The sequence below is a fragment of the Acinonyx jubatus genome, chromosome A2 (genome assembly GCF_027475565.1).
Source record: "Acinonyx jubatus isolate Ajub_Pintada_27869175 chromosome A2, VMU_Ajub_asm_v1.0, whole genome shotgun sequence".
Taxonomy (NCBI): domain Eukaryota; kingdom Metazoa; phylum Chordata; class Mammalia; order Carnivora; family Felidae; genus Acinonyx; species Acinonyx jubatus.
Window position 1 is genome coordinate 62,755,409 of NC_069383.1, and position 26,046 is coordinate 62,781,454.

At 36.2% G+C, this 26,046-nt stretch overlaps 1 protein-coding gene across 4 annotated transcripts in view; it reads left to right on the plus strand.

The window, feature by feature from the left end:
• Positions 1-11,833: 11,833 nt before the first annotated feature.
• The window catches only part of VWDE (von Willebrand factor D and EGF domains), a 77,521-nt gene continuing 63,308 nt past the window's right edge, over positions 11,834-26,046 (plus strand). For 2 of the 4 annotated variants that reach the window (XM_027071979.2, XM_053218406.1), the window contains exons 1-3: positions 11,843-12,796; positions 21,961-22,145; positions 24,727-24,958. In XM_027071979.2, the coding sequence (XP_026927780.1) occupies positions 12,730-12,796; positions 21,961-22,145; positions 24,727-24,958 (484 nt within the window). In that variant the 5' untranslated portion in view covers positions 11,843-12,729. Of the gene's footprint in view, positions 12,797-21,960; positions 22,146-24,726; positions 24,959-26,046 lie in introns of all 4 variants that reach the window. The other 2 variants (XM_053218404.1, XM_027071977.2) reach the window with 2 other exon arrangements.

A 26,046-nucleotide genomic window follows, 5' to 3' on the forward strand; every position in this document is an offset into this window, starting at 1 on the left:
ATCTCTTTTTAGAAAGATCCACATAAACCTATGGGTAGGTGTTTGTTTTATTGCAAAAGAATACATGATCATATATTTCTGATCTATGCAGTAAGTTCTGGAGAAATTTATCCTTTAGACCCAAGGGAAAAACAGGTATATTTCTGTTCATGCTTACCCAGTGAAGCTGATTAGATCTGTAGTTTCTCTTTTCTCACTGACTCACACTCAATTTTTTATTTCTATCTAGAATTTAGTAATAGCTCAGTTTATCAAGTGACTACTATATACAGGGGTGGGGATAATGCTCTCCACTTACTATCCCATTTCATCGTCACCACAGCCCTGTGAAGTACGCATTTATAAATATTATGTTAGAAATAGGCAAACTGAGGCACAATAGAATCCAGAGCTGGAATTGTGGAAAGTTCTGTCCAGTTACAAAATCCATGCTCTTAACTGCTGCAGGATTAGTTCAAACCTCTTCTCATAAAAAATAATGTGTTCTTGAACTATCATTTGGATCCTGAGGTCATAGGACTATATGCCAGACTTAAGTCAAGAAGATTTATCTTTTTTTAATGTTTGTTTGTTTGTTTATTTATTTAGAGACTGAGAGTGAGTGAATTGGGAAAAGGCAGAGAGGAGGGAGGAGAGAGAGAGAGAGGGAGACAGAAAAAAAATCCCAGGCAGGCTCCATGCTGTCAGCACAGAGCCTGATGCAGAGCTCAGTGTCATGAACCGCGAGATCATGACCTGAGCTGAGATCAAGAGTCAGACACTCAACCAACTGAGCCGCCCAGGGGCCCCAAGTCATGAATATTTCTGACTCTCCATTCTGTTATCTATACCCTCTTGAGTACAAATTGCTAACTGGCAGCTGACTCAAAAGCTGTTCTTTGTTGTGTCTAATTTTTAAAATTAATTGCAGGTCAAAAATTAAAATACTACAAATAACAAAAAGAAAAGAGTAAAAAGAAAATATTTATTTTTTCTTAAAAAAACAAGCCATCTTGCAAAATAGGACCACATTCCCTCAGTGCAACAGCCGGTTGGGATGCGCTGCTCCCTTTAAATTGGTAATGCACTTTTGACTTCCTAATTCCTACCACTTTTCATTACCTTGCACTGAACAGAAGTCACCCATTTACATTTCGTTCACTGCCTGTGTCGACATCTGAGTATCTATCCTGCCCTTATGTCATGTTTTCCAAACTGCTCTCTGCATAGGTAGTGGGTAGGACTCCAGAACTCCCACACCTCCTTCAACCATAGTCATTGTCACAAGCAATTAACCTTGAATAAATTACTCTTCATCTTAAATAAGCTTAAAAACTATTTCCCCAAATATTTGAAATGTCCTACTTCTTGCTTCTCAAATTCTCTTATGTATTTAATATTATTTCTCCTTTGTTTTTAAGATTATTACTTCATAATATATTTATAAGTAATTCTGTATAATTACATAACACAAGTTCATGAGTAGAGTCACTCTCCATTCTTTTGAAGAATTTCCCTTATAATTTTAGTATATTTAAGTATCCAGAACACATTTTTAGGTTATTTTAGAGGGCTGACTTTAAAAAATGTTGCTTCATATCCACAAAGAAGATCATAGTTTTATATACACTTAAATCATTTTTCATATATTCATGTGCAGTCTAGCTCTAATTAAACTCTCTAGAATTAGACATTCCAAGTATTATATTTTAATTTAATTTATTGATTTGCCACTTACTTAAACTATAATTGAAATTTTACATGACTAGGTAGTCAGTAAAAAAAAAATCTGTATTCTGAATGGTCTCATGCTCAGAAAGTGTGGTTTGGAAGTGACTATACTGTAACTTAAAAAAAATAACAGATTCTTGAAAATATATTCAATTATTGAATATTTTCTAGGCCTAACAGGGCCTAGAGACAATGCCAGTTTGCAAAGATCACATACATAAATGAAGATTTTCTATTAAGTATTTGAAGGGGACAACTTAACTGAGAAGACAAAGCAAGTTTAGTGTGTATGTAGGTAGGTAGTCACGCATCTGAAGCCAGACCTCTCAACCTCTCAACAGGCTGCTCTGAGCACTGGAGCCCAGGTTTGAGCCTTATTCTGAATTTTCCTCATGAGCCTGCTGTATAATTTTGTCCACTAAGAATCTTGACCTTCCATTCCACATCAATACAATTAATAGTTTTGCTAGAACTAATTTAATTAGGCGTGTTTGTATTGCCTGTGATGTCTCAGGCACTGAGCCAACCCTGGGGAAAACATCATGTCTCAAAAACAGTTTTACCTTCAAAGGACCTCCCAAACAGCTTTTCTGTAGCAGTGCTTAATTCTGGTGCCCCATCTTCAGTTTCTTGAGTGTTTAGGGGCATTATAGTGAGCCTAGTGGTCAGAGTTCCATTTTCCATTTGTCAACATTTTGGCTATTTGGAGGAGTGTTTGTGCTCCTTCGTTTAGAAGGCAATGGGTCCTTAAAGTTGGTATTTCCAAGGTATCCTTTTGATTACTCACATTTCTGACAATGGCAGAGGTACAAGCCACCTTATCAGGGCAGATCTTTGTGCTGCCAGATTCCTGGGACCCAGACTGGAGTCTTTTTCTCAGCCTTTGAAATGATTTCAGGAGCATCCAGTTCCTCCATTAAATCCTTCCTTACTTAACAACATCACAGTGTCATTTGTTTCCAGACCTGCTACTTGATGGGCACAGCTTTATCACTCTTTTTAAGTGGCCCAGGTATTATTCATATCCGTTTCTGCTACAGTACCCAAGAAATCACAGCCAATGTAAGAATTTATTTAAATGAAAAATGTAATAAATATTACTATTTTGATTTCTTAGGAATTTTTCATACAACTAGATTATAAAACACAACTGTGCTGTTGGTTTGATACTTACTCTGTTCTATTGTTTCGAGTGATTATCATTACGAATAGGTCATGATAATTTATTTAAGCGAGCTGATCACTGTTTAAATAATTAGGTTTAAAGAGTACCATAAAAAGAGAATGTTCTGCCAAGGACTCCTGGGGGTCTTCTTGTTTTATATCCTGCTTCTAATGGTGAGCTATATACTTGATTTTAGGAAATGAAACATGAACATGGTGATTTGGTTTTTGAAACCTTTATTTAATTCAGATAATGTCCTCTATCATCTACAAAATCCTTTTATTACAGTGCTTTGGTGGTATATGCCTTTTTCATTACTGTCTGAAGTTGGAATTGCCATTCAATAAAAACAGCTTGTAGCTCTAAGAAATAACAAACAGGAAATTCAGTTCCCTGAAGCAAGACTGGGGATTTTCTTTGGTAGTTAAAGGGGAAGAAAGAGGTCTTTTCAAAGGCATTTATTTTATTGGAAGTCTCTCATTAAAACCATTGTTCAACATGACATAATTTACAAGAAGCCATATGTTCCCTCAATATGAGTTTTTTTCAGTCTCCTTTTGTGGTGAAATATAGTCATGTGTCTGCTTATTTTGAGGTGTAGTCCCTTTCTCATCTAGATTAAGCATTACAACATTAAACATGAAACTGAGATACTTCATTTTTCACTGACACTTGACAGATAGGTTCCCCTGAACTACTTTGGTTGCACGTGAATTGTCAATGTTACATATGTGGAGGCCTGGAGTCTCTTTCCATCCCCCTTTGGGAACTTCCAAAAGCACTCACCTTGTTGCAGTTGCTTTCTTTATTAAAAACTAATGTAGCTAGGGGAGCCTGGGTGGCTCAGTCAGTTAAGTGTCCAAATTCGGTTCAGGTCATGATTGCGTGGTTAGTAGGGTCAAGCCCTGCATCCAGCTCTGTGCTGACAGCTCAGAGACTGGAATCTGCTTCAGAATCTGTGTCTCCCTCTCTCTCTGCCCCTCCTCTGCTCATGCTCTGTCTCTTTCTCAAAAATAAAAATAACATTAAAAACTTTTAATGCGAGAAGCTTTAAAAAAAAAGAAAATTAACATAACTAAGCAATTCTGATTGTGTAATAATTTTTAGAGACATTTATTCTATTGACTCAGAAAGATAAAAATGCGTATATGGGCATAGTTACACTTAACCAATGAATTAGACCTATATTTTCACACTAACTCATCAAAAAATTCACTACCTTCTAAATTTTAATCCTAGCGCTGTTAATCAAGTGCTTCCTGTATGCCAGAAATGGGACTCAGTGCTTTGCACTCACTATCCCATTTAACCCTCACTATGACCCTGGGAAATATGCACTTATCCCTTTATGTTACAAATGAAGAATGAGATATCATAGGATCCAGAGCTGGGCTTTCTAGAACAAATCTGCCCAGCTGCAAAGTCTGCTCTTACCTACTACATGATCAGCCCAGTTCTCTTCCCAAATCACAAAGTGTTAGTGAAAAATGCATTTGGACACTGAAGTCAAAGAATGTATGCCAGCTTTACCCGAGTCATGATTTCTGATCTTCCATATTCTTACCCATAAAATGAGAACCTTGATCCTGAGCAAAAAATATTTGACTTTTTAGAAAAAAGAGTTTATCCAGCAAAACAGATCCAAATTCTGTTAGTACAACAATCAGCTGGTGTTAGCAGCTGTTGCTTCTGTAATCAATGCATACTTCATGCCCTACTCCTGCCTCCCCCACTTGTCTTGCACTGAACCACTGTCACGTATTTATCTCTCCTGCTCTGCCTCTGTGGAATTCTGGGTGTGTACCCTGACTTCAAGCCATGGTTCCCAAACTATCCTTAGAGAGCTTCTGGGTAGGGCTTCAAGACTTCCATTCCATCTTTAATCAAAGCCTTTGATACATACTTTTTTTTTTGACAAATTGTCTTAAAATAAGCTTAAAAATCATTGATCTTGATGACTTTTCCAGTTCTAAAATAGGTAACTTTTATTCAGATATAACTAGAATATCTTTTTTTTTTACTATTTTTATTAGTATAAAGTAAGAAAATATAGAAATTCTAAGGTAGGCTTAAAATGCTCCAAGAAAACAAAAAGCAAGATCATATATTTAAAAATTAAGGAAGAAAGAAATTCACTATGTGCAAGGCGAGTAGATAACAATACATATAATCTTCTAACTGTGAGCGATCTGCGAACTATCTGCAATCAGCTCAAATCTGATTGCAGTGTGTTTTGGGGGATAAAGTTTTACTGTAACACAGCCATACCCGACAATTTACATATCATCTATGACTGTTTTCACTCTACAGTGATGGGGAAGTAGTGTCAACAGAGACCATATTGTCTGAAAATATTTACTATCTGTCCCTTTACAGAAAAAGTGTGCCAAATCTAGGCAAAATCTGGGCAGCACCCGTAGAGCAGAGTGGTTCCAGGTCAGTTGGGACTAAGTCATTACAAAAGTTTGCTAACATTAAGTGATGGCCAAGACAGTGTCCCTGTCCACTTAGATTTCATATTCCGATTGGTACATTTACTCCATCACAAAATACTGAATAGGATATTTCAGTAATCATGCTTATAAATAACATAGAAATATACACAGAGTAGCTCTGTCAATTATTTAGTATTTGACAGGAATTATGCTAAATATTGTATGTAAATATATACTTACAATTTATTTAATGTTTATACCATCACAGTGATAAACACAACAATATTATTTCCATTTTCCAGATAGTTTAAGTAACACACTTAACATCACATTTAAATCCAGGCATCACTGTAACAAAGTAGTCACAGGAGCATATGGTAGGAAAGGGACTCTTGCCCAGCCTTCAAGCTCAGAAAAATTTACTAGAGGTTTTGTATCGACTAAATTATAAAAATGTAGCATAGGAGCAAAATAGGATGGAGAGAGTGAGGATTTATGAAGGCCATAGGCAGTCTCTAAGTTCCCTGACAATTTCCTGTAATTTTATCTTCTTCAGGCTGCAGTGACTAGATGTGCTAAGGTAATGGGGTTGCATTGATAGACTACATGAGAAATGACAATATTAACAATAACAAGAGCCTTAGCCATTTGTAGAGCATGTTCAATACCCCTTATGTGCTAACATTCCTCGTATGTTGTTTGGTTTAATCCACAGAATAACTTTATTAGGCAAATACTCTTATTATTAAGTCCATTTTATAGATAAAGAAACAGAGGAAAAGATAAGTATCTTATCCAGACTTGCCTAGATGGGAATTGGCAAGACAGTTTTCCAAATGAGGCATTCTCATCCCAGAATCTGAGGTCTTCACCATGCCTCACCTTGTTCTGCCTTTTCAGTACAATGCACTAGCTCTCTGAGCAATGGAGTCCTGGTAGCTGACTTCCCATGTCGAGAATTTCAGTTCTCTAAAGGTGTGGACATGATGGGTTCAGAGAATTGGCTGTGACATGGAGATTTTCACTGGACAGACTTGTGATGCCAGGTCCCTTAAGCAGGGATCGCTGGTTCAATCAGCTGCAACCAAGTCACCAAATGCAAAACATTAGGAAGTTGTGGGGTGAATGTAGCCGTCAATTAGAAATTATTGGAGCCCTCTCTGTCTAGGAAGTCTTGGGGTTATGAGCCTCACTTCACAAATCAAGAAATACATTTTATGATCTATCAAAAAACTTGCCCAAAGCCCTACAGCTTTTAAAGTATCAGATCTTGGGGCACCTGGGTGGCTCAGTCGGTTAAGTATCTGACTTTTGGTTTCAGCTCAGGTCATGATCTCACTGTTCGTGGGTTTGAGCCCCATGTCAGGCTCCATGCTCACAGTGCAGAGCCTGCTTCAGATTTTTCTCTCTCTCCCTCTCTTTCTGCCCCTCTCTCATGCTTTCCCTCTCTCTCTCTCTCTCTCTCTCTCTCTCTCTCTCTCTCTCAATAAATAAATTTTAGAAAAATTAAAAAAAGAAAGTATCAGATCCCAATTTTGAATCAAATTTGGTCTAATATAATAACATTTGTTCTTTTTTCCCGTGTCATGAGAATTCATATGTATGCATAAAATTTAATTTCCCATTACCTAAAATGTCAGGAAACCCAGAAACTTAATTTTTTTCTTCTAACATTTTCAGCATTCTAATTGAAATTGAAATCTAAATTTCAGTCTAATTGAAATCTCAAAGGGTTGCTGATAAACAAACCACTCATGAAAAAAACTAAAAATTTTAGAAATATTGGCAATATAAGAACCTGAGAACCTTTCGGAGATTGACTTCAAAACTTGTCATCCCAATTTTATATGAATAAATCTTTACGAGGTTTTACTTTACCCCATCTAATATCAAATAAAATTCTTTGACATTTTTTAAGTAATTGGTTTTGTTTTTTAAATCACGACTTAAGGTATTATAACAATTTTACCAGTAAAGTTTCAAAATTAAGTTATGTAAAAAGCCAAGAGACTTAATTTTTTGATCAATCTCTGAAGGATTTTTATTTTGGAGAAAAACATATATAAGCTGAACACACATGTGATTACAAATTTTCTTTCGCTCTTAAAACAAGCTTGTCTGGAGAACAATATGGAAATTTCTTTAAAATGAAACATAGATTCATCATATGACCCAGCAATTCCATTCCTACATCTCCGCCTAAAATAGTGAGCATATAGGTACCCACACAGACTTACACTCAAATGTTCATGGCAGCATTATTTGCAATGACCAAAAAGTGGAAACAACCCAAAATGTCAATTGATGGCTACCCAAAATAGGCTATATCCATACAATGGAATATCATTTGTCAATAAAAAGGAATAAAGTGCTGATAAAACTACAACATAGATAATCTCAAAAAGTGAAAGAACCCAGTTGCAAAAGTACACATATGCTCCATTTTTATAGAATGTCCCCAAAAAAGGCAAATGTATAGAAACAGAAAGGAGATTTGTTGTTGCTTAAAATTTGAGGTTTGAATGGAGAACAACCACAAGTTGAGATGAGGTTTATCTTTAGAGTTATGGAAATGTTCAGAAATTAGACTGTGGTGATGTTGTGCGGTTATGTTTTATACAGTAAAAACAGGTGAATATTATATAAAGTACATCTCAATAGAGCTATGGTAAAAAAAACATTTTGAATTTTATAAAATCCTGGCTTATTTCAGATTGGATTAGGGTCAGTGGGACAGTTGGGCAAAAACTAAATTTACTGACATTAGATTTTGTTCATAAATCAAACTATCCATTTCCTAAATAATGAAATTCCTTCTCCAATATTATCAAATGTTTCCTCTGTAGTTACAGAATTTAATTACATGTTACAAGTTATAATTGTGAGGCTCAAAATGCTTCATGATTTAGAAAGGGATGGTAATCATAAATCATATAAACAAAAATAGAAATGTTACATAGCTTGCCCACCTGCTACAACGTTTTATTTAAGTCTTATAGAAGAATCTAAATAACATTCAAGTATAATCATGACGTTTACTAGGCAGACATTTCGATTATAAAGGCATTTTATAATATATACTTCTGATCCAAACTATTACTTATGTATATGAATGGCTATTGAAAGGGATAATATACACCTTTTCCAACTCCCTTCAAAGGAACTTTAGTATTCCAATTTCATTTTGTAAATCACATTATGGGACCTATTATGTTCAAACAAGTTAATTTCTTTATTAAAATAGCTATTCATAAAAGTTGCTTTCATTTCATAAAAATGAAAGAAATCTTTGAAAAGTAATTTCTCTGAATTCTGTATTCTGATCAACAAGATAGGAAAACTGCTTAGCTGGTAAATCTTATGCTACCATGTCTCAATTTATGTGGTTTTGCATGACTGATTGACGTGTAATCAATTTGTTAACCTCTGTGAGTTTATGTTCTGTGAACTTAATCACAGGTTAAGCCATTTCTACTCTACGGAACATTTCAAGAAATGTCCTTGGAGCTGGTAATGTTGAGATCTGTTTAAATAAAGGGCTTGCTTTCTGGCTGATGGGTGAAAGATTCATTCATTTTATTTAATTTTCCCTATTGTGGCAAAATATATATAACATAAAGTTGTCATTTTAACTATTTTTAAATATACAGTTCAGTAGCATAAGTACATTCACAGTATTGTGCAACAGGTGTAACCGTCCATCTCTAGAAGTTTATCTTTCCAAATTGAAACTCTGTAATCATTAAATAATAACTCCCCATTGCCCCCGCCCGCGCCCCCAGCCCTTGGGAACCACCATTCTATTTTCTGTCTCTATGAAGTTCACTGCTCTGGGTACTTCACATATGTGGAATCATACAGTATTTATCCTTTTAACTGGTTTATTTCTCTTAGCATAATGTCTTCAGAGTTCATCCATGTTTATATTGTATCAGAATTTCTTTCCTTTTTAAAAGTGAATAATATTCCATTGTATTCATATTCCATACATTGCTTACCATTCATCCATCAGTGGATACTTGGATTTCATCCGTGTTTTAGCTACTATGAGTAATGCTGCTTCAAACATAGACGTGAAAAGATTGATTCTTATAACCAGCATTCATGCCAGGCAGTCAGCTCCCCTCTCCCAGCCTTTCCACCTTATTCCCTAGAGGCGTGCCATAATAAACATTATAAAATTCACAGTTAATGGATGTTCTCAATAAATTTTCTTTACTGTTTCAAGTCTCTAGTTCATTCCTCATTAAGAAAGGATTTGCTGTTGCTGGGAGCAAAATGTCTGTTCCATTTGGTGTGTCTGTTTGGGAGCAATAACTTCCTGAATATAAACTGAGAGCCAAAGCCAAGATACTAATTTATGAAGCTCAAGTATTGATTTGGGGATGCCATTATCTCCCCCTGATGCTATTTCCTGTTAACCCTCTCCCTGGCTAAATAGATAGATAGATAGATAGATAGATAGATAGATAGATAGATAGATAGATAGATAGATGTATCTGGGAAAGAGCCAGACTCTTTTATTTAGTAAAATACATACTGGCCAAGGAATTCATACGAGCTATAAATGTGTATTTTCAGTAAGTTTACTCCAAATTATCCTGTACACTGGTATAAGGTAACACTGAGAAACTATGCACCTTTATATAATAACAAGATATAAGAAAAAGTATAATTATGTGGTATTGCACCTTTGTTTTATTAACCATAAATTATAATGTACATTCATTTTAGTTACTCTGTGCCAGAATCTAAGTGCTTTCTCTTCAGACTCATCCTCCAGACCATTCCTCACACATATAGACACTTTAGTTTCTTAAACTCTGTGGAGTAGGTATTATTATCATCATTCCCATTGTACAGAAAAATGAGGTTAAAAGAGGTTAAGTGTGATGTCCAAGTTACACAGCCAATAAATAGGTAGCAGATCTAGGATTACAATCCAGGTGTCCTGACCCTAAGGTTTGTGCACTTAATAGCTGTGTCTTTCTGCCCCCTCAATTTGGGGGGTTTTACCCAGACAAGCCCATCATCATTTTGCAAAAGAACCTGACAAGAGCAGAGTTATTTTCTTTAAAAAAAAATCATCATTTGAAAGTTTCTGTTGGTGGGCTTTTTTCTTCATTCAGGTTATATTATACTTATTAACCCTTGGCTTCATTTCATCTTTCCTCAGACATTCTGTATTATTTCTGTCTCTTGGTGATATCTATTGCATTTTACTAGCGCCATCGATATTTACAGTAAGGGTACCATATATCCATTGTTTTTTTTCTCCTTTTCAAAAATAAAGAAAAGTTAAAAATATTTGAATCTTATACCAATTTTGATGTACTTCGCCAGATACATATGAAAACATTATTTTTATTACTTTTTAGTTTTTTCCACAATCTTACAACTAATTTTTATTTGGTATATTTTTCCAGAACCACACCAGTTCAAGTAAATGTCCCATTGAGATTTGAAAAACAATTTAAGAGCACTTTTCTTCCCATTTTAACTCACAGACATCAAGGAAAATTGGTTCTTTGTTAACAAGTCTATTGTAAACTCATCAAATAGTATTCATAAGTCAAAACCTGAGGGGAAAAATAGGACCCACTGTACTTTAAATTGTATGATCAGGGTTTGTTGGAAATTAGGTAAGTAATGTCCTCCAATAAAGTATAAAAGTTGATTGTATTTCTACACATATTGCTTGACAAAAATAAATTATAAAAAGCCTATTGTAATTAAATCTTGATTATAGCCTTTACTTTATTCCTGGTTATTTCACAAATAGTCTGAGACAGTTGATGTTTACTTTTCTGTTTCAGTTTTATTAGGGCTTTATAAGCTGAAGCAAAAAGACATACATTAAAAATATCTCAGGGTTTTCATTCTGCTCACCTTATTCTTCCATAATTAGGCCCAAAGATGAAAATCATCTGTCCAACCCCACCAAAAAGTTGTATTTCATTTTTGTTTTACATTGGATGCCTTCATTGCATGTAAAAGGGGGCTACACGTTGCACAACAAAGATGTTTTTTCTCCCAAAATGAGTTAATACCTACACTTTTGGAAACAAAGTTAAAAATTTTTAATTGTAATTTCTCTTTCAAATAAAAAAAAATAAACTATTTTTAAAATAACTTCTTTATGCATTTGGACATCTTCTGCCTTTACCACCATGCCTCATCCAAGCCTCAGTCCTCCAGATCTATAGGTGGAACTGTGGCCTGAATCCTGGAGCCCATCAGGACCTTGGAACTACCTTCTGTTGTCCAGTGTCTTCTTTCCTCTCAAATACCAGCTCTGAAGACAAATCTACCAGGTGATAGATAAGGTTCTTGAGAGAATGGAGACTTCCAAAGAAAACCTAGGAAAGTGAGGTTTCATTTAATGACATAGAAGGATGCAGAATCAGGGTGCCTGAGTGTCTCAGTCATTTAAGTGTCCAGTTGATCTCAGCTGGGGTCTTGAGCTCAGCATTGTGAGTACTGCGTGTGGAGCCCTCCTAAAAATATCAGTTGTTCCTTTTTTTAAAGGTGGGGGCCTGCTCCCTCTGCAGAACCAACCAGGCATGTGAAGATAACTTCACATTGGACACCATCCACAAGGCAACCTTGGGAATCATGGGACCATATGTTGACCATATCCTGAGTCACTGGGTCACCACTGAGCACCTGAAAAAAATTTGGGGATCACCAGCAATTACAATGGCTAACTCCACGTGTTTGAAAGTCTCCATGTCCTCCCTCCCACTTCTCAAAACTGTCTTAAAAGCAGAGGAAGAGAGCTACCAGTGTTGTGCCATTAATCTCCACTCCCTCCTCCCATCCTTCATCAATGAGGCCTGAGGTGACAGGAGCAATTTCTGAGAAGCATATGCTCCTCTGGGGGCAAACCAGCACTGGCAATTGCGAGGTTAAGAATCCATCTACAGGGATAACCACGGGCACTGCCCCTTCCAACAGAACCTCACAAAGCTGCTTTTATTGGAGATCCATCTGAACAATTTCTAGGATTATCAGTTTTTCTTAAAGCGTTGTGAAGACAGTGAGACTCGAAGTGCCAAGCTATATCCCGTGAGCTTGCCCTGGATGTACGACTGCCTTTGAGATCCAAGGTGGTGGGTGTGCTACAGCCTGGACCCTGCAGGACCTGGTCTCCCCGGGAAAAGGTGGGCGTGGCTTTCCGATGGACGGGCGGGGCTTCTGTGGGAGGAGAGTCGCCGCCGAGGGGCTGCGCGGAAGACTCTCGCTCGTGTCCCAGGAAAGGACAGCTGATTCCCCCGAGCGGGGACATGCAGCGTCCCTGAAGACTGAGCAGGAACGGATTGAGAAAGTCCTGTGATAGGAGGGCTGAGGTGTCCGCAGCCTGCTTACACCCACGGCCCGGGCCCTGCGACGCCTGGGACCCCAAGTGCGGCGGCAGCGATGCTTGGCCGAGTCTGGGCTCTGGCGCTGGCGCTTATGCTCCTGGCCCCGGGACAAGGTTGGCGAGGTAGGGTTCAGGCGGAAGGGAGCGCTGGGGCGCCACTCGGACCTTAGGGAGAAGGGGGCTGACTTCCTGGATGACACTGGAGCGTCCTTGTGCATCCTATGGCCGCATCTGATACTTGACCCTCACCGACCTCTGCCCTGCCCTTCTGCCCTCTTTGGTCAGTTTGCAGCCCTTCGGCTCTGCGTGATTTCTTCGTGCTCAGGAGTTTGTGGCCTCCTCTTCTCCCGCTCTAGGACCCTCAGTCCTGTTAGTGTTCCTCGGTTCTGTTTCCTGCTGATATCCTGCTCTTTAAGGTGTCTACTGTAAGAAACTTTTGCTGGATTTGCCAGCATCCTAGCGGCAAGTGGAGCCGAATTACCCGCAAAGAGTTAAGTTCCAAACTGCTGGACATCTACTGCACTCCCACCCCACCGCTGGAAATAAGTAATTGATGAACATTTTATCTCTACAATAAATCAATACGTTAAGTTCTGTGTATGACATTTTAGTATATCTGTTACAATCCCTCTTGCTGCTGTAGAAGAGATCTCTACGAAGAAAATAGCACCACTCCTGCATCTTTAATCCATTAAAAAGAGGACAGTTTAGAATACAGGGAAGTTAAAACATTAGTTAGCTCTTCCTGATTGATTTTTGTGGGCGGATAGTTGGGAATATTAAATGAAAGTGACTTCTTATATTGCAAATTTCCTTATATGTTTTCAGAAATAAATCTGATCTGTGTATATCTGCCCCTTGAAAAAAAATACATTTATAATTGCTTAGGGTATAATTTAGTCTTATCATCTTGTTGATCTCAATGTATGTTACTAAGGTGAATTTGCTTTGTAAAAAGAGGAGGGGGGAGAGAAAGCACTTTCCCATGTAAAATTTTAAAAAGAATATTAAAACCCAATATATTATTTCCTGAAATGATACTTTAACAAGGTATCATTAGTCTGTACCTTCTTTCGTTTGCTTTCAGATTCACTAGATTTTCATGAAGAACTATTAAACATAAAAAGCATTAAATATGCATTTATTATAGTTAGATAAAATATTTCCAGAAAAATGACTAATATTTATAGAGAGTATCTGCTTCAATGTTTGCCATACAGCACAAAACCCCTTGTTGCCTTTATATAATAGCTTTATAATTTCCCTACTGAGGGCAAATATTAACCCTTACCAAGTTCTAAGTTCATATGTTGGTACAGTCGATAAGTTTTTTATATCTAATAAAGATGGAAGGAGAGAGGAATAGAAAATATTATTTTTTTTCAAACAGCTTTATTGAAATACAGTTTATTGTACCATATAAGTCACTCATTTACAGTGTGCAGTAGTTACTGCAGTATGCAGTGGTCTGTTTTTTAGTATATTCACAGATATGTGCAACCACTGCCGTCAGTTATAGGACATTTTTATCATCTGAAAAAGAAATACTGTACTCCAGCTTTCTGTCCCCTCTTCCCTCCATTACCGTCTCACCTTTGCAACCATAGGCAATCTCTGATCTACTTTCTGTTCTATGGATTTGCCTATTCTGGACATTTTAATAAGTGGAATCATACAGCAGCCTGCCTTTTGTGACTGTTTTCACCTAGCTTTATGTTTTCAAGGTTCATTCATATTGTACTGTATTTAGTACTTCATCTCTTTTTATGGTGGAGTAATTTTCCACTCTAAGTATTTACATTGTACATTCATCAGTTGATGAACATTTGGGGTGTTTACAACTTTGGGCCACGTTTTTAAGTTTTTATTTATTTATTTTGTGGGGGGCAGCAGAGAGAGAGAGAGGGAGAGAGAGAATCCCAAGCAGGCTCTGCATCATCAGCATAGAGCCTGACTAGGGGGACTCAAACTCTCGAACTGTGAGATCATGACCTGAGCCAAAATCGAGAGTCGGTGGCTTAACTGACTGAGCCACCTGGGCACCCCCACCTTTGGGCCATTATATGTAATGCTACTGTGAACATCCTGGTACAAGCTTTTGGGTGAACACCTGTTTTCATTTCTCTTAGGCATGGATATACCTAGAAGCATATTTATTACTGGAATTACTGGATCATGGAGTAATTCTGTTTAACCTTTTGAGGAACAGCTAGTTCCAAAGTGGCTGCATGTTTTATAGTCTCATAGAAGTGTGAGGGTTCTAATGCATCCACATCCCGGTTGACATTGAGATTTTGATTTTAGCCATCTTATTTCGTATGAAGTGACATTTCTTTGTGGTTTGATTTGTGTTTTCCTGGTGGCTAATGATGGCAAGCATTTTTTCATGTGTTTATTGGTACCAGTATGTCTTCTTTGAAGAAATACTACTCAGATACTTTGCCTGTGAGTTGTATGAGTTATTTATGTATTATAAATACAATTATCTTACTAGATATGTGATTTGCAATTTTTCCCCATTCTCTGACTTGTCTTTTCACTTTCTTGATAATGTCTTTGAAGCATGGGAGTTTTTAATTTTAATGAAATCCAATTTATCTATCGTTTCTTCTGTTGCTTGTTTTTTGTTGTTATTTCTTGGAATCTATTGCCAAATCTAAAGTCATGGAGATTTACCCCAATGTTTTTTCTAAGAGTTTTGTAGGTTTATATCTTGTATTTTGGTCTTTGATTATACATTTTGAGTTAATTTTTATATATGGCACAACGTAAGGGTCCAAGTTTATTATTTTACATGTGAATATCCAATTTTCCCAGCACCATTTGTTGAAAAAGACTGTTCTTTCCCATGAAATGACCTTAGCACCTAGGCTGAAAATCAGTTGAAAACCATAGATACATACATGGGTTTATTTCTGGACTCTCCATATTATTCACTGATCTGTGCTTATCCTTTTTTTTTTTTTAATGTTTATTTATTTTTGAGAGAGAGAGAGAGTCAGAGCATGAGCAGGGGAGGAGCAGAGAGAGAGGGAGACACAGAATCCAGTGCAGGCTCCAGGTTCTGAGCTGTCACAACAGAGCCTGACACGGGGCTTGAACCCACAGAATGTGAGGTCATGACCTGAGCTGAGGTCAGATGCTCAATGGACTGGGCCACCCAGGCGCCTGATCTATACTTATCCTTATTCACCATGATGCTATTTTGATTGCTGATGTTTTGTAGTAAATTATAAAATAGGAAAATATAATTCCTCCTATTTTGTCTTTCTTTTTTAAGAAATGGTTTAGCTATTCTGGGTCCCTTGGAATTCCAAATGAATTTCTAATTAGTTTGCCAATTTCTACAAAGGAGTCACATGGTATTCTGATAGGGATTCTGATAGGATGAACCTTCTTGTTAATTTGGGGCAGATTGCAATCTTAACAACATTAAATCTTATGATCTAGGAATGTGGATGTATTTCCATTTACATAGATTTCTAATTTATTTCAACAATGTTTCGTGATATTTAAATTTACACTTTTTTATTAAATTTATCCCTAAGTAATTTGTTCTTTTGAAGCTATGTAAGTGAAATCATTATTTTAAAGTTTATTTATTTTGAGAGAATGAGAACATGCATGCACGTGAGAGGGGAAGGGACAGATAGAGAGGGAGAGAGAGAATCCCAAGCAGACTCCACACTGTCAGCACAGAGCCCAAAGTGGGGCTCAATGTAGGGCTCAATCTCGCAAACTGTGAGATCATGACCTGAGCCAAAATCAGGAGTCAGATGCTTAACTGACTGAGCCACCCAGGCACCCTCAAATCATTCTTTAAATTGCATTTTCAGTCTATTCTTTGCACATGTGTAGGAGTATAATTAAATTTTGTATTTTGATTTTATATCCTGAAATCTTTCTGAATGTGTTCATTATAATTTTTTTATGTGTGGGTTTGTTAGGAATTTTTACATAAAAAATCATGTCATATGTGAATAGAGATAGTTTTACTTCTTCTTTTTCAATCTGGATACCTTTTGTTTATTTATCTTTCCTAGTTGTCAGAGTTAGAACCTGAAATACCATGTTGAATAGAAGCAGTGAGAGCAGGCATTCCTGATCTTATGAGAAAGCATCCAGTATTTCTTCAAGTATGATGTAACCTGTAGGGTTTTTTGTAGATTCTCTTTATCAGGTGAAGAAGTTACATTCTACTCCTTGTCTTTTTATGTATGTGTGTACACACACACACACACACACACACATATAAAGAGTGTTAGATTTATCTCAAATGAGTTTTTCTGGATATTGAAAATCACTTATGGATTTTTATTTTTTATTATATCAATATGGAATATTATGTTGATTAGTTTTTGGATGTTAAATCAACCTTGCACACTTGGTTGAAATTCCACTTGGTCATGGTTTATAATTCTTTGTCTAATTTCTAGATTCATGTTGCCAATATTTTGCTGGGGACATTTGCATCCATATTCAAAAGATACATAGGTCTGTAGTCTTCTTTTCTTGTGATACCTTTTTTCTGGTTTTGGTGTCAGTAATACTGGGCTCTAGAATGAGTCTGGAAGTGTTCCATCCCTTTAATTTTTTTTTAATTTTTTAAACTTTATTTATTATATATAAGAGATAGAGAGAGTGCAAGCAGGGGAGAGAGGCAGAGGGTGAGAGGGAAAGAGAGAGAGAGAGAGAGAGGGGGAGAGAGAGAGAGAGAGAGAGAGAGAGAGAGAGAGAGAATCCTAAGCAGGCTCCACACTCAGCATGGAACAGGATTCGGGGCTTGGTCCCACGACCCTGTGATCATGACTTGAGCCGAAATCAAGACTTGGATGCTCAACTGACTGACCCACCCAGGTGCCCCTAGTATTCCATCCTTATATATTATTTAGAAGTGTTTCTGAAGAAATGGTTTATTCCTTAAATGTTTGGTAGAATGCAGCATCGATGCCATCTGAATCTGGTCTTTATCGTGTGTGTTGTGTTGTATTTTTTTTTTTTTTACTCAGTATTTTACATGATACAAATCTATTTGGATTGCTTATTTCTCTTGAGTAAGTTTTGGTGTTTGTGTCTTTTTAGGAACTTTCCAATCTCATCTAAGTTACCTAATTTATTGACATATACCTGTCTGTAATAATATTCCTTAATAAGATCTGTAGTGCTGTCTCTTATTTCATTTCAGATTCTGGTAACTGAGTCTTTTTGTTCTCAGTCTAGTTAGAGATATGCCAGTTGTGTTGATTTTTTTCAGAGAACCAGCTTTTGATATCATTGACTTTCTCCATTGTTTTTCTATTCTCAATTTCATTAATTTCCTCTCTAATCTTTAAAATTTCCTTCATTCTGCTTCCTTTAGATGTAGTATGCTCTTCTTTTTCCAGTGTCTTAAGGTACATGGTTAGTTTATTACATTGAGATGTTATTCTTATCTAATGTAAGGATATATGTCTATAAATTTCCCTCTAAGTACTACTTTGACAGCATCTCATAAATATACTGTATCTGTTTTAATCTTTTCAGTGTATTTTGTCATTTCCTTCTTAATTTCTTTTTTGAGTCATCAATTATCTGGGTTGTTTAGTTTACATGTATTTGTAAGCTAATTAAATTTATTTTTGCTGTTTCACAATTTCATTCCATTATGGTCAGAGAACATATTTTGCATGACTTGTATGTTTTTTTTTTTTTTTTTAATTTATTGAGGTTTATCTTGTGGTGTAGTTTATTGTCCATCCAGGACAATGTTCCATATGCACTTCAGAAGAACTTGTATTTGCTGGTTTTGACAGGTATGTCCTATAGATGTCTTTTAGGTCAAGTTGGTTTATAGTACTGCTCTAGCTCTATTTCTTTGTTATCTTCTGCCCAGTTTTGTATTCATATTGAAAGTGGAATATTGAAGTCCCCAACTACTACTGTTGAAGTATGTATTTTTTCCCATTTCTATCAGGTTTAACTTGATATATTTTCATGCTCTCTTATTAGGGGTGTGTGTGTGTGTGTGTGTGTGTGTGTGTGTGTGTTAGTGTATTCGTAATTGAATATCTTCCACATGGATTGAACCTTTCATCATTACAAAATGCCCCTCCTTATTTCTGGTAATATTTTTAAAGATTTTTTTGTCTGATATTAATACAGACAATCTAGTTTTCTTGTGGTTGCTGTTTGCATGATATTGCCCATACTTTTACTTTCAATCTATTTGTATTCTTTACAAGAAGCATTCAGTTTGCCTGTTGACATACAAAGCAGGGCAAGGTAAAGAGATTTAGCAAACTAGACACTCTCTGACCTTGTTTTTCAGCCTTTTGTGTTGTTGCAGAACTCACAGTTCTATTTTGAATATCAGAAGCTTTAGGGAAGCTAGCAGATTTTCAAAAATTTACAAATATTTGAAATTCCCATAGGGCAATATACCAAAGGTTTTTTAATTATAAACTCAAATATTATGAAGTCCTTGTTTTCAGGCATTAAGCCTATTCATCTCTTAAAAATACAGTGATTTATCTAGTTTCTTAACAAATTTTTTGTCTACCAATTATGAATCTTAAAGAATCCTGGCCATTGTGTTAAACTAGAAAACAATCTAGTACAGGTTACCTTTTATGTACAAATAAAACTAGAAAAAAATTTTTTAGACTGTATCATTATGTATCCTTTATAACTTGACACATTCTCCTACAGTATTTGAAATCCAGGTATTATATCCTATTAAATCCTATTATATGCTGTCTCACTTATTTGAATCCTATTGGGATTCAACTAAATGGATACGTAAATTTAAGTGAATATTTTATATGTACTTTTTTATGAGGGAAAAGTTATGTTGGAAGTTTGCTAGAAAGCTTAGCACATCATTCACGTCATGAGTAAGTGAGATGGGCTTGTAGAACTATTAGTATTTGAGGAGCTGAGTCCCCACATTTCCAAATGGAAACCAAAACTATCTTTATAATTCTCACTTTGTTAATTGTGTACTGCATTCTAAAGTTAAGGCTGTCATGAGATTTTTAAGAGTGTGGTTTGTTCATTACTAACAAGATTTAAAAATTTTCTACAGAGACCTTGAACATTTTTAAAAAGACAAGTAGATTTTTTAGAAAAAATTGAAATGATCAATGTAAAAAATATGGGCTGTTATTATTTATATGATCTAAGAATTTTCCTCTAAAATAAATATTAAATAAAAATAAATACAGGTCTAACAATTTCTGTGTAGATATTATATAGTTCTTTGGTATTGCTGATGTTACACTGTGATTGCTACTATATTTATCACATCTTCAGCTTTGGACTAGAAAACAGTTATTGAGAGTGTAAAATTAGAGAAAATGTGAGAGCTACAGAAGCACTTAGGAAGAAGAAATACCACACAGAATAGAGAAGGACTTAGTGACTTTTTTCCGAACACAAAATTCTACTGCAGGAAAGAGAACAGAGAAAACATCTCAATAATTCATGCAAACCTCACTAGGAATCTCTTTTTAAATATTTCCTTAGTTTCTAACCAGGTACAGTGTTCTGGTATTGATAGGACCTTAGAGTTATTTCAAAATTAGATGAAATGATAGCACATCCCCTGAGTTCCATCCATACACATTTTATGAAATATTTATCCAGTGTTGACAGATTGAGATCATTAAAGTCAATAGAGCTTTTTGGATTACATTTTTCTTGGGAAATTTAAAACTGGTATAGCAAGAGATAAAAGGAAGAGGAAACTTTTGTGCTTATTCCTAAATTTTTTTACTCTAAAAATTCTTTAAGAACACTACATTTTGTGCAATTTAATTGTAATATCTACAAACAACAAAATGAACAGCAAACAATCATAATAAAAAAATTGTATAAGCTACATTTATGATATCTACTTGCAAATTAGTATTTCTAGTTTATGCCCTTAAGTTCAGAAATTGATTTTGATTGAAAAACACCTCTGTAACCTAAAATTATGTATATATGTTTGAGAGTTTTGTTCAGTTAGATAAATTTGTCCCACAGTGAGGTACCTTAGTAATGATTGGATTTTTCTTTCCCGTTTCAATTTCATGGATATTATCTTTAGTATAGTGCTTTCCTTCAGTGTATGTAATAGCTAATATTTGGAGATTTTCTACCTACTGTGTCAACAAGAAACTCTGGTACCCAAATAAGGGCAGTTCTCTGCTCCCTATCATGTGAGAGTACAGGAAGCTCAAACAAGAGTCATATTTCTAGGACGTCTCTTCTTCCGACATCTGCTTCTCTCTTTTTTTTATTAAAAAAAAAATTAACTTTTATTTATTTTTGAGACACAGAGAGACAGAGCATGAACGGGGGAGGGTCAGAGAGAGAGGGAGACACAGAATCTGAAACAGGCTCCAGGCTCTGAGCAGTCCGCACAGAGCCCAACACGGGGCTCAAACTCACGGACCGCGAGATCATGACCTGAGCCAAAGGTGGCCGCTTAACCGGCTGAGCCACCCAGGCGCCCCTGCTTCTCTCTTCTTGATGGGAAGAGGAGTCTGATGTTCTGCCTCTGTGGGTTTCACCCAAGTATCTCCCAGGCCAAGTGCTGCTAAGACAACTTCCCCAAAAAACTACGGAACTCTTCTTTTTCTCCTTCAAAACTGTACCCCTGAACCCCATTCCTTTTCCTGTGTTTGGTAGTAAAAAGGTATTCCAACACTTTATCTTAAAAAAAAAAAAAGAAAGAAAGAAAAGAAAGAAAAAAGCTTGACAACTTTATATTCTTTCCTGTACTGAAGAATGCAGGAAGCTTCAGTAGGAGGGCATTTTTGCAAAAATTAGATTAGCATTAAAAGCTTAATTTACTTTATTGCCTTTCAGGACTTGGTAGAGATGGATATTGGGGGACCTATAGTTACTGGGAAGGAAAGCAGGTCATGGAGGGTCAGTAATGGCATTCAAACCTGGAAGGCCATCCTCAAGAGGAGGCTTATAGGGGCTGTAACTTCAGACGGAAAGAATGAAACAAAAACAAAAACAAAACCAAAAACCTATGTCAACAGTGATAACAATATTGACTGTCCAAATTAAATGGAAATAAAATTCTTGAAGCTCAAGTACCTCAAAAGCACATCCTACAGTTTGCTGACTGGATTATTGCCTTTATGAAAAGTGGAAGTCATCTTTGACTTACTAAGAGACTCTAACATTTCTGATGGTCTTTATGTGCAGTTGTGGATTATTTGTTTAATTTGGGAAAAGAATCAATTTTAATTGAGGACTAACCCATGTTAATGAAGGAAACGCGTACTTAAGATACTGTCTTTCCCTCCTAGCTCAGGAGTGCTCTCCTGGGGGGCACCAGATTCTTCAGAGCCCTTACAGAAGTGTGCATTTTGACTCATTGCAACTCCAGCATTCTCCCTTTCAAAACCTGGTGTGTGACCGTTCCCTGTCTCCCGGATGGTATCGGTTTCTCATCTTTGACAGACCTGCTGAGATGCCAACCAAATGTGTTGAGGTATTTCAACTCACTAAGAACTACATGTGCTTTTCCTTATGTATGTTTTCATGAGGGTCGAATCTTGTTACAACCAGTTTATTTCTCACTCTAAAGTATTATTTTGCTTGTGTATCAAGATTGAGTTAATCCAAAGAGGTATTTCCATGTTCCCTGTTCTCATGGTAATAGTAATAGCAATGGTTAATGTTATGCTCATGCAGTCCACCAAGGGTTTTTACCTACAATATCTTATGTAGTTTTTACAGTGGCTCTACAATGTAACCTGTCATCATTATTTCCATCATATAGCACAGGAAACATAGATTCTTAGGCGAAACACTCCTACTAGAGTTACCCAGCTACCCAAACACCCAAGTTTTGATCACAGACCACCAGTCCCCGGAGCTCATGTCCTGAACCACACACAAGTAACCTGCTAACAGTAAAATAATGTGTATTCCAAGTACTTCATTTCTTGTCAGTCTTAAATAGAAGGTTCATTCCCCTTATTGTTACTCACCTTTTGTGAATTATGCAGAAGCAGGAATTATTTTCCCTTTTAAACACACAATGTAAAAAAACTCAGTAAAAATATCCAAATTTTAACAATATTTAATTTTAAGTGGTGACATTGTGGCTATCTTATTTTTTCCTTTTTGTTTATTTGCTTGTCACTTTTGTGGCATTTAGTTTGTGATAAACAAAAAAAATCAGAATTTAAAAGTAAAATTTGAAGAAATTACAGGAAATTCACTACATCCTTAAATATTTGTGTTCTTTTTCTTTGGCTGAACTAACTATAGTTGAATCTAGAACCTGACACAAATGTAAAGGTGAGATGATTCCGCTGGGTCTGTGCCCCCATGAGGAAGTGTTCTCTGCCCCCACTCTTTCATCTCCTACTTGGACCAAGGCTTTGCAGCATCGAACTGGAGAAGTGATCTTTTTTTTTTTTTTAACTCTACAGGTTAACACATGTCTGTGTAAATAAATGTCTATTATAATGTTTAAAGTAATTTATGTGAACTACAGAAAACTTAGAAAATAAGAGACATTTAATAGAATAACATTCATTCATTCATCATCCACCCACACAGTCATACCTCCATTCACATTTTTCTGTCATTCCCTCTTTTCATATTGTTCTTTAAGGTTCCTGCTACATGTTAAATTGCATAACATGCTTTTTTCAGGTACCATTAAAGCATTAACTTTTTCCTATGCTGTTGAATATTCTTTAAAATTAATTTTGAACATAATATTCTATCACTAGTGTATTTAGTAAGATTATTTTTATAAGTAAAATTAGTGAAGGTTAGTATCTTTTTGATACATATAATTGTTTTTAGAAAATATAATGCTAATATTTCATTTCAGTAGCAGTAGATAAAAGTACCTTTTCTAATAATATTTATTTGTTTTGAGAGAGAGGAGAGAGAAGGAGACCGCAGAGGAGGGGGAGAGAGAGAGGGAGAGAATCCCAAGCAGGCTCAGTGCTGTCAGTGCAAAGCCTGACACGGGGCTCAGTTTCATGAACTGCAAGATCATGAACTGAGCCAAAACCAAGAATCAAATGCTTGACCTACTGAGCCACCCAGGTGCCCTTGTGATCTTAGTTTTTAAGTGGGTAATAATATATCATTAAAATAAAATAAGTATAATAATGTGACAATATAATCCTATTAAATAATATTTCCTATTAAATTCTTATTTGCCTTATATTTTTAAAATTATTATTTAAACACAACTATTAGTCTTTTCCTTTATGATTTCCTTTGCTATTAAGCATGGGGATAATAATAATACTGAGTGCTATAATCTGGCTAATAATTACTGAGTCATTGCTATGTAGAAATTATGTTGTGTACATAATTATGTTTATAGCTCACCATAGTACAGTGTGGTACATTCTGCAATCCACCTAGAACAAAAGGAAAAGATGGATGTTGAGTTCCTGTGCCAAGGTCATGCATTTAGCAAGTACCTGGGTCCTTCCCAAGTCATATATAGTTTCTTCTTATTTTTCCTGGATTAGTTTTCTGTTTAATTCCATTTTCCATCTGGAAGTGATTTTGCTAATTGGCTTCAAGTGAGGCTTTAACTTCCTTTCTTTCCCCAAATCACCAACCAGTTGTTTCATCACCAAATTGTGAACAGTCCTTTCCTTCTCCCCTGATTTTTGATACCTCTTGAACCATGCATTAACTTCTTACATATACTATATTTAGTAATTTCAGAAGAAATCTCCAAGGTGAGTTTATCTTTTTGCTCTGTATTAAGATAACTTCAGATTCACCTATCTTACCTTAAAATACATTGCTATAATAGTAAGTTATCTGATACTGAATTTCTCTTGTTCATAATACAAAAGTAACACAGAATAAATTTAAATTGAGTAAGGTTATATTAATTATGAGCAATCTACCTTAAATTTAATATTCCATAAAGTTACTTTTATAGTACAGGTACAAGTTATTAGATTTTTTTTAATGATAACTTAATATTTTAAAGGTGGTTCAGAAAAAAATGCAAAGTTGATTTATCTATCACATGTGAAAATAACTTGGATTTTCAACTTTTGTTTTCTCTATTGCAAAAGATGAATCACTGTGGAACACAGGCACCCATCTGGCTATCTCTGAGAGATTCAGAGACACTGCCTTCACCTGGAGAGATCAAGCAACTGATAGCTTGTGCCACATGGCATTTTTTGTTTAACGCTACAAAAGACTGCTGTCTTTTTCAAATCCCAGTGTCTGTAAGAAACTGTGGAAAATTTTTTGTGTACTTACTACAGCCCACTCAAGGATGTATGGGATATTGTGCAGAAGGTAAGAAAACATGAGTAATATCCATGAACTACTAGCCACAACTGTGTGTGTTGCTCTGTTTGGGCCATTCTCTGGATAGGTTGTGTTGAGATAATACAAATCTCACTGAGTCTTGGTCTGCCACTATTGCTAGAGTGAAGCTAAATTTCTGGTTTAAATTGGCCAAATCTGTTTAGGATTTTTTACCAAGATCTTAAGTGAGCCAATATCAGAAATATTTGCTGATGTGAAAGTATCAAAGTAGATTTCTTGCCATTCCTCCCATTGAACATAACGATTGAGTTTGTTAAAACTTCTTTGGTTTCCTCATGCCCTTTCACCCTTTTTAATTAAAGGATGAGGATGGTGAGTGAAAGATGTCGTAGACTCTGGGTCTGGAGTTCTCTCTTGTCCAGCAAGAGAGCAGATGCAGGATTGAAATGCGAGAGAGGCTAATGTCGAGGAAGAGACGAGACACGAGTAAGGGTCCTTGTTCGTTTTTATTAGGATCAGAAGGCTTACAAGCTTGATGGACATGCACAAAGAGACCATGAAACCATGAACATTAACTCATGGGTGTGAGGGAAAGGGGCTTTTGAATATATGTGGCGTTAGGGGTTTGGGTCAATACAAAACAAAGTCCTGGTGCCAGGCAGATGGTTGTTTACGGCAGGCATGAGTCTGTTTATCTTAGCTAGCCTAGGGAATAAGACAGAAAGAGCGTGCTACCATCAGGGTCAACAAGGCACCTTTCTTTTGCTAATTAGCTCCACTCTGGGCAACTTTGCCCTGCTGCCATCCATAGCCCTCTTTACCTGTTTACCTATTTTGGTCCTTCCTTCCTGTGAAAGCAGCTTTCTGCTATTGTACTATGTTGGGGGCTGCTTCCATCCTGAATACCTAATCTTGTTTACCTCATCTTGGATGTTTTCATCCTGAAATTTCCTATTCCTATACCTTTGTCATATACTGGGGGCCTTTTCCCTGTTTACCTAATCTTTGATGCTTTCATTCTGTGGCTTCCTATTACTTTATGCCTTGTTAACCCATGTGTGCAAGCTCAGGGAATTCCTAAGCTTATTCCACACAAAAAGATATCATGCAAATGT